The sequence below is a fragment of the Typopeltis vanoorti genome, chromosome 25 (genome assembly GCF_054136105.1).
Source record: "Typopeltis vanoorti isolate ZY-2024b chromosome 25, IOZ_Tvanoo_1.0, whole genome shotgun sequence".
Taxonomy (NCBI): domain Eukaryota; kingdom Metazoa; phylum Arthropoda; class Arachnida; order Uropygi; family Thelyphonidae; genus Typopeltis; species Typopeltis vanoorti.
Genome location: NC_143573.1, coordinates 26,600,461 through 26,613,693, shown reverse-complemented (window position 1 = coordinate 26,613,693; position 13,233 = coordinate 26,600,461). Strand labels below are relative to the sequence as shown.

Genomic DNA, 13,233 nt, shown 5'->3' with positions numbered 1-13,233 from the left:
CTCGATGCAGTCATCTACAAATACAAAGCTAGTTCAAGTAAAGAACAGTATACTTTATTTTTTTGTTTTTGTTCGGCATTTATAGTCAGTGGAATAAATACATATTGAAAAACTCCCAAATGTCTGACAGCCGAGAAACTCTTCGTTATCAGGTATAATATGTATAACATTATTATTATTATTTTATTCACATAATTGATAAACAGTAAAAATAAGATATCTTTCAAACAACAATTTGACGGGTGACACAGAGTAATTCAGATTCTACCCAAGAATCTAAGAATAGCCTGTCAGGTAATGTCATAAAATATGGACTATTCCAAGTAATGCTGTTTTTTGTAGATCATATGGGGGTCATTTCGTTGATTTTTCATTGTTGTATGTAGTTGGGTACCTTCTTTGAAATTGCACTAAGTGCACCAATATCTATTGGGATGACTTTGGTGTGTTTAAGACAGCCAGCCAACTTCGATTGCCAGATCTCAATATTTAGTCACCTTTTCCAGTTTTTTGCTGTTAATGTTGTTATCAGTGGGTACTGCGATGTCAGTAATCCAAACCTATTGATGTTTGATAATTCTGATGTCAGGTATATTGTGTTCCAAATGCCAATCAATTTGTATTCTCAAGTCCCAGAGAATTTTTGCTGTTTCATTTTCCAGTGCACTCTTTATTTTATGCTCCCACCAGTTATCAGAAGTTGGAAAGCCATATTTTTTGCATATATGCCAATGAATTATTTTGGCCACTTGATCATGTCGATATTTATAATCAGCTTGAGCCATCTTGCTGCAGGTGCTTATTAGATGTTGTACAGTCTCATCTTTCCATTGTTGAGCTGCTGGAATAAATCCTTCTGTTTCTTTTTTAATATGTCCATATTATAGCCATTGCCACATTTTGTTCACATCAATTTTTTTCTCAGTATCTAGAAGAAATTGGCCATACAAGGATTTATTTTTCCACTGCACGTATCAGTTATTTTGCTGTTTCTTTTTATAATTAGATTTATTTCTTGTCGCTTTTAGAAGGCCCTCTTGTTCAATTGCTTGAAGCATTTGCTCAGAGCTGTTGTCTATGTAACTTGTTAAACTAATTTCTTCTTCTTCCACAGTCTGTCTCACTTGCAGCAGACTCTGGTCCACCTATTCTCCTTGGTAGGTACAACCGGTTAATGTCAATTTGTGGATGTGATGCATAGTCATTAATTTTCTAGTTTTGTAGTCCAATTTGTCCAGGTCTTCTTTTGTCTAATCTATTATGCCAGCTGTGTATCAGATCACTGGTATAGCCTGAGAATTCATTGCCCTAATTGTGTTTGATCCATTTAGTTGTGTTTTTAGAATATTTCTTACTCTTTTGGTGTATTCTGCTGCTGCCTGTTGTTTAATTTTCAAGTGGAGAATATCACTGGCTTCTAATATTCCTAGGTATTTATAGTTTCTTAGCTGAAATTGCTTTTATATCTTTCTCTTGATCAAAATTAAAATTGCTAGTGTCATTAATTTTTCCTCGTTTAATAGATAAAATTACACATTTATCTAAACCAAATTCCATTTTGATGTCCTGACTGAAAATATGAACTGTGTTTAGTAACGAGTAAAACTTCATATAACTCATAAAACTTCATATAACGAGTAAAACTTCATGTCATCCAACATACAACAGATGGGAAATTTTAACATTATATTTAGGAATTTCATATCCAAGTTTTGTTTTCTTCAAAATCATAGACAAAGGTATCAAAGAAATATTGAAGAGCAATGGTGACAAGGAATCACCTTGGAAAATTCCATGTTTAAACCTAATATCTCCGAATATTCGTTATTGACTGTTAAAGTTGTTTTCCATGATTTTGTAAAAATAATCATATTAAAAATTCTGAATATTTTTACGTATTAATTATGCTTGTTAGTTTTGTTTTCATACACGCAGTGTCTGCACTTGTGATGTGCTTGTTATGAAAATATTATATTAGAAGTAACATGTAAAAAAGAAAAAAAAATTTGATGTACTTACTAAATTGAATATTTGTGTTACTTATAAGAAAGTTTGTTGTGGTTTAAAATTGTTGAGTTTTGTGAAAGACTTTCTCTTAGCGCTAATGGATACAGCGAGTCAGCCATTTTATTACAGTGCGTAGTTTCTGACTTTTGTGGAGTGCGCATGCTCCCGGAGAGGATTTGATGTGTGATTGACAGCTGACAAGGAAAGCGTTGCGTATCCAAGTAACGGTTGTAAACAAGAGAGCGTTCGGAAGTTTTTAGAACACTGGCCGGTAAATATTCAAGTTGGAAGGAACTTGAATTTTTTTGTGTGTGGCAGTCGGAAGAAATTTTATAGTGTATTCCGAAAAAGGAATAGTGGAAATAATAGGTTTCAAGGAGGAATAAGTAATGAATAAAAGGAAATCTTGAAACTGTAAGTTTTTTTAAAGTGGAAAAAGTTAAAACTGTCATTTAGTATTGTGAATGAAAGAAGAACTTGTTGCTTACATTCTAAAGTGAATGTTTTTCTTAGAGAAAATATTGATAAGGAAAATCTATAAGTATTAAGGATGCCTGAAAGTGAATGTTTAGAAAATATATTGATTAAGAAGGTTTATAGGTATTAAGGATGCCTGATCTGATGAGTATTGCTACTAAAAGGAAACAAGATAGTCAAGAAGACTTTTATGTGCGTTACATTGATTGATGAAAAGGATCCTGAAATTGAAGTACAGAGCCGTGTAACTTCTGAAAAGGAGCCTTAACAGAAAGAGAAAAAAGACTATGAACATTTTTTTTGTGATTGTGGAAGAAAAAGTGTTTAGTCTTAAGAGTAAGTTTATATTTTTAAATAAGGCCTTGGATCCATATAATCTGTAGTTATAGTTATGTATTATTGCTAGAAGTGTATATATATTGTTTTAGTTTTATTAAATGTGTTTATTTTGTACTTGGTTTTGAGTCAATGATTAGTTGGATTCTGAAAGAGAGAGTTAAAGTAATTGCACCAATTGGAGTGAACTTTTGTGCAATATAATAACATATAGGGACACTCGGAGTCAAAATAAAAATAATTGTTAGTAAAAGAGATTTATATAATAAATCACCTTATAAGTATATAGTATAATTATTAACAAAGGCACAGCCGGTAGACTTAATATACTATATATATATATATATATATATATATATATATATATATACAGGGTGTTCGGGATAAATTTGACAGTTTCGTAAGGAAAAAGAAAATCTTCTTTGTATCTATTAAATTTAATGAATTGACAAAAAAACATTACAGGCAGAGTTAATTACAATACTATCAACAAGATTTACTCAAAATAACCACCATTAGCATCGATCACAGCTTCAATTCTGCTTCGGAACCTCGAACAAGCTGATGCTACAGTCTCCCTGGGAAGGGCCGCAAAAACTGTTTTAATTTTATCCATTAACTGGGCTTTTGTATTACTGGAAGTGTGATTGGTGTCTTTTTCAACTGCGCCCCATACAAAATAATCCATGGGGTTAAGGTCTGGGGAGTTTGGAGGCCAAACATTTGGACTGGTGAAGTCGTAGAAATTTTCAGACAACCATTTTTGACTTTTCCCAGAGGTGTGGCAAGGGGCCGAATCCTGCTGCCATACATACGGCCTACCATTGGCTACCCTTGTTATCCAGGGCTTGACTACAGTTAGCAACTCCAGGAACAAAGCCCGAATTCCAATGCCAGGGTTCTTCAACACCTGTTCCTGCAGATTTGCGAGGAATTCTGCTGTACGAACGCAATCAGATCGTCTGCTAGGGATCTTTCTTCTTGCTACATCCTCGTAGTCACCATTGCAAGTCTCTAGTTCATGCCTGATTGTTTTTACTGTATTCAGGGAGCATCTGGTCTTTTGTTCCTTTAGATTTTTGAAAATTGCCTTTTTGTTCAATCGGATAAATCTGATTTATCTGATAAGTAGGGGTATATGGAATTTGCTATGACTGCAGTGAACAGCTTAAGCATAGTTGGTAGGTATGTTATTGGATGATAGCTAATTTGGTGTGCACCCTTATCTTTCATGAAGAGAAAAGTATGCCCAGATATCATCCAGTCTTCCACTGAGCCTGACTGCAACAAATAATTAAATTGTTCTGCCATTCGATCATGAGACTGGTTAGATGCTTTAACCAAAATCCATGTAGTTCGTCTTTGCCAGGTGCACTCCAATTTTTTTAATTTTCTAGCTTGTGCACTGACCATTTCTATTATATTAGAAATATTATTATTTCTAATATAATAGAAATATTTCTATTATATTAGAAATGATCATATTATTATGATGATGATAATAATGTTATTATTATCATCATCATCATCCTAAGACTCCATGGAGTCACAGACTCATCTAGGAAGTCCTTTTCTCACACACAGCTCATCACATTGTGCCTTAAGTATATTGAAATTCTCTGCAGGCATCTTGCTCCCAGACAATGCATTCCGATAATTCACAGCTCTCCATGTGAGAAACAAGTGATGAACAGGTAAAAAACCTGTTTCTCACTTGCTCACACCTTCCCAGGGCTGGTCCGAGAGTATCTGATGCCCCTAGGCAAAGAAAATTTAGGTGTCCCTATACATTGTCTCTCTATATATATTTTGTTATACTCACACAAGTACACATACACCTACACATGTGGATATTTATAAAAATAATATCATTATGAACATTAAAAAAATTTATTAATCAAAACAATACATTTGTATACATATATGATTACTCTGAATTAACAAGACGATTCTGTGAGAAAATGAATGACGTAAACCCCAACTTCTCAGACTTCAGAGAGCTTGCAAAAACAGGGCTTAATCAAAAAATCAACAGAATTAAGTCATAGGGAATGAAGATAAGAAGTGAGAACAGTCAGTTAGTCGCAACCACTGATTGTTAGTTTGAGGGATACCCTGGAACTGCCCCGCTCATCTTGGGACATATGCCAGAATGAGGAAAAATCTCTGCACATGAGATTAAGTATACAAAGAGCAGGGGGAGTGGAAGAAATAGAGAAAGACTAAAATAATGTAGGATCATCAGTGAGCACCAGGACAGCTTGACTTATTTCAATTTTTTATTATTAATCAAGGTTTTACTAATTTTTTTCAAAGGTTGTAATTTTTCCCCGAACTACGTAGCAAAATCGGGCGCCCTGAAGTTTTAGCACCCCTATGCGATTGTCTAGGTTTGCCTAATGATAAAACTGCACCTTCCTTACACAACTTTTACCTCTTGTTCTTCTCCAGTCTCTAACCATTTTATGAAAAACCTCTTTAGTGTTAATCCCATAACAACCCCTTACCAACTTGTGTGTTTCTATCATATCACTCCTCTTCCTCTTATCCACTAGACTCTGCAAATTGCATCATCTCAACCTCTCTTCATATTCAACATTCCAGAGATCAGAAACTATTTTGGCCAATCTCCTCTGGACCCTCTCCAACCTCTTCATTCTTTTGAAGGTGCACAGTAGTCCATATGTGGCCTAATCAGAGCCTTATACAATGGAACTAGAATCTCCTTGTTTCTGAAAGTCAGTGTCCTTTGCCTCATTGCCAGAATTCGATTTGTTGTCCTCGCAATTTTGGCAATATGTCCTATAAATTTTAGATCCTTATCCACTATCACCTCATGATCTCTTATTTCCTCCACCTTCAACAATATATCTCCACCAAGGGTAAATTCTGTATCAAATCTTTGTTTTCCAAATTTTAAAACCTTACATTTCACAACATTGAACTGGTATCTTCACTCCTGTGCCCTTTCACTCAGTAGAGCCGAGACACTTGTAAACATATGCCCGAGCGGGATTTGAACCTTTGCCCCGCTGGTTGGAAAGCAAATATGTAAATCACTCGGCCAACCAGGGCAGCTGAGTGGTTAATTTGTGGTTAATGGTCATTAATAAAGTTGATAAATGGGTAATATATAATTACAGTTGACCCTTGAAGAACATGGGTTTGAACTGCATGGGTCCACTTATATGCAATTTTTTTTTTGATAAATATATTGGAAGAAATTTTGGAGATTTGTGATAATTTGAAAAAAAAAAAAAACTCGCAGATGAACTGCATAGCTTAAAAATATCGAAAAAATTAAGAAAAGTTAGGTATGTCACGAATGCATAAAATATATGTAGATACCAGTCTATAGTTTATGATAGTAAATTAAAATGTATCAAAACTTATGCACACAAATACTTACTGACAGTAATTGTGCCATTCACAGTCGAGAAATGTAAACAAATGTAAAGATCCAGTATTAAATCATAACTGCTTAAAATGAACTGTTATTAATTAGTTAAATTAATTAATGTAAAATAAAAATTGTATAACAATTCATTCATTAGTGCATAGGCTAGGCTACCATGAAGCAGTCGTATCGATTGCACTAGGCTACCATAAAGCCTATAATGAATCCTATCATTCTGTTTCACGTTATCTTTTCATTTTTGATGTCAGTGTTAGTAATATATATAACAACTACAGTGTTTTGTATCATATAAGACAATACTGATGTAGGTACTGACAGGCATATGATTCATCTTGTAAACAGATGACGTAAACTTGCGGTACCGATAAATACAGGACAGTACTGTAAATGGATTTTCACTTCCTTATGATTTTCTTTGATAACATTTTCTTTTCTCTAGCTTATTTTATTGTAAGAATATAGCATATAAGACATATATACTATACAAAATATGTGTTAATTGACTGATTATGTTATTGGTAAGGCTTCCTGTCAACAGTAGGGGGGGTCAGCTCCCCTAACCCCCATGTTGTTTGAGGATCAACTGTATATAGATTTATAAAAATTTTAACAAGACCAGTTTTTAAACTGCTATAATAAAATGTCCATGGCCGTGAGGCCCTTTTTACATGGAAGTATGGCACCATCTCAATCCCCCCCCCCCCCCCCAATTTTATCTGGGCTCAGGATCGGCATAGCTGATGAATCAGGCCAATGACTGGGTCTTTGGTATTCCTGACCATAATCTGTGTGTGTTCATGGTTTTGCCTGTTCTGGGGGATGAAAAACCCGAGTTTCTGGGTGAAAAAAACCACCTACCTCCATATGAGACTGGCTAACTCACCTTTCATCGAAAGAAGCCAGATAAAGGTTCTTCACATCATGGACGGGATTCAAATCCATGACTTTCTGACCAAAGGGCTTCTTCTATATCAATTGAGTTACGGAGGCTCTAAAATGTCCTGTGAAATAATATAATAAAATCGTTGTTATTGTAAACAGCAATATTTTATTAGTATATCATACATTTTATGATATGATAATAAAGTAATGTTTAGTGAGCCTTTTAACTATAAAAATTTGTCATATAATTCTCAGCGTGTCTATTAATTTGCAGTGGCAACACAAATATTAGTGGTACTAATGTTATGTTGAAATTAATGTCACTATTACTACAGTATATTCTGAATGTTTATCTGTTAATATTCCACAAGAGTAAATTATTATTATTATTAAAAATTAAATATTAAGTATTTATTATTTAATTAAATATTATTATTAAAAAGAACTCTAGAACTCATTATTGGAGGCTCACCTTAATTGATAAATGCCCATCATACCTCACTTTAGATTTATACTTGCTGATGCAGTACCATTTCCTCTGATAGAGCATTCCACTCACTTGTTTTCCACAAGAAGGAAGCCTCTGAATCATTTGGCTTAGTTGATGGGAAAGACCTGGGTTCGAATCCTGTTTATGATGCAAAGAACTTTTATAAAAGCTTTTCAACTGAAGGTGAGTTAGGTAGGCTCATGTGAAGTCGTATACTATATTTTTCAAGTCTGACATTTCTGTACATATGTTTTTGTATTTATCATACTAAAATTCTACAATTTATTAGTTGCATCTCTCACAATATTAGGATTATTATCATCACATGACTTCAGTGGAGTTACAATTCATCATGAGAGGACTGCTTTAGATGCCATAAAGTCTATTTGTACCACTCCTTAAACTCATTTACTGTCTGTGTTCTCACTATCCTCTCATGCAATGAATTCCATGCACCAACACTTCATACAAAAAAACTACTTCTTGTTTTCTTATTCATCGAGTCCTTTTCTCCAATTTCCCGAGATGCACCCTCCCTTGTTTATCCCCTACCCTTTCAGTACTCTACCTAGTGTAAATCAGGTACATGTTGACAATTTATTGTCTCAATTCCATGTCCCCACACACTTTCTTCTTCTATCTGCCATATTCTGCAAATAACATGCCTTTAGTTTATTCTCATAGCTAGCATTTCTACACTTCTGATATTTTTGTTACCTGCATTTGTATCCTGTTTAAATTCCAGCAACTAGATCTGAGCATGGTAGTTCAAATATAATCTCATCAAGGTCTTACATAGTGTAATCACCACATCCTTATCTCTGTTGGTTAGCATCCTTTCTCAGTACTGCAACAGTTGTCTTTACCACTTTTATGATGCATTCTCCCACCCTTGAACCTTCCCCACTATCATATGAAGAGCACTTGTCTCCTCCAGTTTCACCAGTGGAGCATGCACCATTCCATACAACCTACTGCAGTCCATTTAGATATCTAAGCTCTTGCATTGCAACTTAAATTTAAACTTCTTTTGTAGCAGCCTGTCGATTGCATTTCAAAATCAAAAACATAACCTGATTACTTACCAGTGAGTGTTAATAAATTCATGCTGACTTCCATAAAAAATATTATCCCCTTCTTCCCACAAGTCTTTACCAATATTTATAAAATGTTAAACAACCATGAAAAGCAATACAAATTAGTCTGTAATTTGATACTTCCATTTTACCATTATCCTAATGCAAATGGCACCGTCCTATCCTCCTTCTGCTCCTTAGCGACCCTTCCATTTTCAAGATTTCCATTATTCAATTAGGTCTGCAGTAGAGGATTTTCATCTTCTTTAGAGAATTTTTTTAAATGTGGTGAAATCTTGACCCATTCCACAGCTTTGCTTGACATTCAGAGTATTTATTATTCCAAAAACATCAGTTTCATTCAGTTCACATTCTTAAACTCTCTTTATCCCTTTCCTTTAGGAGTAAAATATAATTCAGCAGGATGAAACACAGTGTAATCCTTAAATATCTCTGATATGTTTTTATTAGTCACCTAACCACTCCATCTAGCAAGGTCATTTATCCACAATCATTTCTCCTCTTACAGGTCACATAATTCCATTTTGTGATCAGGGCTAATCTCCTCTTATATTTTAACTTTGCCTTATATTCCTCATGTAGTTGATTTCTCTCTATAGTTTTCAGTTTTGCTAGTCATTTATTTCACTTCCCAAAATTTTTTATATCCTGAGATATATCATTTGCTTAACAAATACTTCTTATTATAAATAACCTGTTCATGCAGTTAACCTAGTGTTTGTGCGCTCCACAACCATATGCCTGGCGAAGGAGTGTCCTAGGTTCGATTCCTGTCGGTGATGTGAGGAGTAGCCAGTCATAGGCATGGACAGTAGGGTTTTTCTTCAGTTTATCTTGGGGTTTTTCATCCTGCAAAGCAGGCAAACCAGCCTTGAGAACTCAAAACTACAGGACATAGGATACACCGGGGTGTAGGGCTGACCCTTATCCTGTGAACGGTTTGAGATCCGATGATTAATAAACCCTCGACACCACAAGATAAAAAGAAGATCAGATGAGATGAGATAAATAACTGAATCTAGAATAGTATAGTATGAGATAAATGAATCTAGAATAGTGTAGTATGAAGTGGCCTCCCTTGATAAGTCCAGGGATTCCATGGATGTGCTATGTAATAATAATAACCTTACTAATTGAGTATAAATTATGCTGGCTTAACTAGCACAATCAAATGAAATATAAGATATTATCAAATTAATAAATTAATTTTCAACCATGTTAATTAATTTTGCTTTTAAGCTAATTTCTTTCTCTTTTTTTTTTTTTTTTTTTTTTTTTGTTAGGTATCACCTCAGAAATTCATGAAATTAAGCCCAAAGTCATTATCCTCATCTCCAAAAAACTCACCACTGCATAGGAGAGGAAGATCAGAAAGTCGAAAATGTCGAAAGGTGTATGGTATGGAAAATAGAGACTTGTGGTGCACACAGTGTAAGTGGAAAAAAGCATGTAGCCGATTTGTTGATTAGAATTGGATTGAGAAGTAACAAGAACATTTACTGCTGCTAATTAAGAACATGTTAGCAGTTCACCTGGTCACGTGATCTCACAACAGCTCTTTATAAGCAGCTGTGCTGTTTCCATCAAATTCCAGATTAGTTGTCAAATATTTTTATATACTTTTATTAACCTTTTCATACAGCTGATTAATGATACAGCCTTATTGGTTAAACTGTGGTTGGGAGTTGTTAATTTATCCTCTGATATAAGGTAGTTCATGGGATACTAGTAAAAACTGTTCAGCTTTATACTTTGTTTCATAAAATATGAGTTTTATATGTTGTGTTATAGTTAGGTACTTAATCAAATACTTAGTTGTAGAATAGTGTTATGATGCGAACTTTTATTCAAGGGAACATAAATGTTCACTGTTAAGTACTATGCCCCTTTTGCTTCTTTAGCAATTAATTTATTGTACTGAATTGTATTATACTCCTCTGAATCACATTACTTGAATTAGCAGTCATGCTAGATTATAGCTTATAGTTGCTGATTATAAAAGTGAAATGTGCTAGGGGTGGGCAAAACTGTCTATTTAACAGTTCGATAAACTGTTAAATAGACAGTTTCTCAATAAATATCTACATATTAAATATTTGTTAATTATGACAGATGTTGCTACATTGAGAATACTTTAATGGCTGTAGAAATATATAAAGAAACTGCAGTGAACAATACTTTAGGAATTTTAATTACTGACAAACAAAAATAATTTCCGGGGATTTTAAACCTTTTCGTAATAAAAATTTAATCTTTCCATCTTTAACTATTTGTATAGGCCTTGCACTTGACTATTTCCACACTAAACAACATAACTTCTTTTATATTTTTTATTTATATATATTTCAACACTAGATATTTATTTTTTAAATATCTGATGAGTATACAAAATCAATGTCTTCAGTTTTTTGGATTCATTTTAGAGTAGAATTCAAGTGAATGAGGGCGACTGGTAGAGTACCTCAGGGCTCTGTACTAGGGCCACTGCTGTTTAATTTGCATATTAATGATATAGGGGATAATTTGAAGTGAATATCCAGTTGTTTGCTGATGATGGGGAAACTGGGAGATGTAGATATCCTGCTGAATGATTTAAATAAATTAGCTGGTGGGAAAAGGATAATAGTTGTCCATTTAATATGGCAAAGTATAAGGTTATTATGTACATTCAGGATGAACAGATTATATACTGTGTATTACATTGATGCTATTGGACTGTAGGAAATTGATGAGGCAAGGGATTTTAGGAAATTATGGTGGACAGGGAGTTTAAGTTCAGAGAACACAATGCACAAGTTTACAAAATAGTTTAAAGGATTACTTGGATGTTGAAGAACATATTGATATATAAAAAAGGGAGGTAACTATCCTTGTCTGCACTTGTTATTAAGGTTATTGAAGCTACAATGCAGCTGCATCTTAAAGACTACTATGCACAGATTTGCTTACTTGGGTTTGTTGGGAATGAAAAGGTAGTGGAGAGGGTCCAGAGATAAATGATCAAAACAGGTCTGTGGAATGCAGAAAAGAGGGGGCATAATAGAAAGTTACTAATGGAACTCTATAAGATCAATACAAAAGAAATTTTTCAATACATGACAAGTAGAGAAAGAGAGGAAGAGATATTAAGGTCTCACCCCTGAAAGTTGTATAAGTGTATGGTTAATAAGAATGAGGACTAGTTTTTGTTTTGCTTTGTTGACTATATGTCATAGCATTCAAGTTTCAGCCCCACCACACACACACAGTACAAAGATACTGTAGTAGACAATACAAATTAGGTAGAATATATACATATTTTTAGAAAAATTAAATGGGTAAACTATTATTTAAAGCAATATGTTCTAAGTCAGTAGTATACATGATCTAATTTAACTATATACTTTGGATTTTCTGAAAGTCAGGACTACAGAGAGTATTTTTTCCTTCTGATTTGATGGTCTAAGATGAAAAGCCATTATTATTAAAAATAATGCCAGAAATCATTCAAGGGCAATGATTTTGAAAACAGAAGAAAATTTACATTAACCTATTCTTTTGTGCTTCTGGAGAAAGCTCAGTTGACTGTACAGGGTGATTCTAAATCATTGTCAGGGTTTCCATAGCCTATATAATTTTCAAACCAGAAACAACAAAATAAAACTGCTTACAGAATATGAAAGTGTAACTCAATACATTTTATTATCTATAGAAGCAATACTGCAGAATGCTAAACAACTTCAACATGTGCCCTTTTTGTGGCATGTAGGATGTCCAATCAATAATCAATTTTTATCCAAGTGTTCTTCATCATTTGCAATGGAACTGTTTCTATTGCTGCAACAATTCTGGTCTTTGGTTCATTGAGAGAGGTTACAGATCTGGTAAACAATGTCCTTCATGTATTCCCATAGGAAGAAATCGAGCAGCGTAATATTGGATGAGTGTAGAGGCCATGGATTCGGTCCATCACAACTCAACCCAGCATCCAGGAAAATGCATGTCAAGAAATTCTCAGATAGTAAGAGCCCAATGTGACAGTGCTCCATCTTGCTGGAGCACTATATTTGGCTGATGATCTTCCAACTTAGGTAACAGATACAGTTGTAGCATGTCCAGATAGTTCACCACTGTTACTGTTTTTTCCATGAAGAAAAAGGTCCCCAAAACTAGCTAACTAACACTAACTAACATTTCCACAATATCTGTCGTACTTTGCTTTGAACTCAATCACTGACAAGGCACTCAACAGACCCTGGCTACTCATTCACCACTCCAAGCAAAAAAATTTAGCCCTTACACTCTTGCTAACTGAACCCTTGCTCAATTTCCAGGGATGACCCCTTAGTTTTTATCCCCCACTAGTTACATACTAAAAAATTATCTTCAGGACTGGTGTTGTACTACCCTACCCCAGTCCTGAAGATACTTTCAGGCTCAAACTTTGTTTGCTCACACTTGGATAAAAGATTAAACTAAACTTATTATAGCCTAACCAAGTGAAAAATAAACTCTCAACATCTTTCTCTGACTCCGGGGTAATTTAA

At 34.3% G+C, this 13,233-nt stretch overlaps 1 protein-coding gene across 1 annotated transcript in view; it reads left to right on the top strand.

The window, feature by feature from the left end:
* The window catches only part of Glut4EF (Glucose transporter 4 enhancer factor), a 332,547-nt gene extending 322,371 nt beyond the window's left edge, over positions 1–10,176 (top strand). The window contains exon 7 of the mRNA XM_090414696.1: positions 9,991–10,176. Within this exon, the coding sequence (XP_090270822.1) occupies positions 9,991–10,176 (186 nt within the window). The remainder of the gene's footprint in view (positions 1–9,990) is intronic.
* The last annotated feature ends 3,057 nt before the right edge of the window (positions 10,177–13,233 follow it).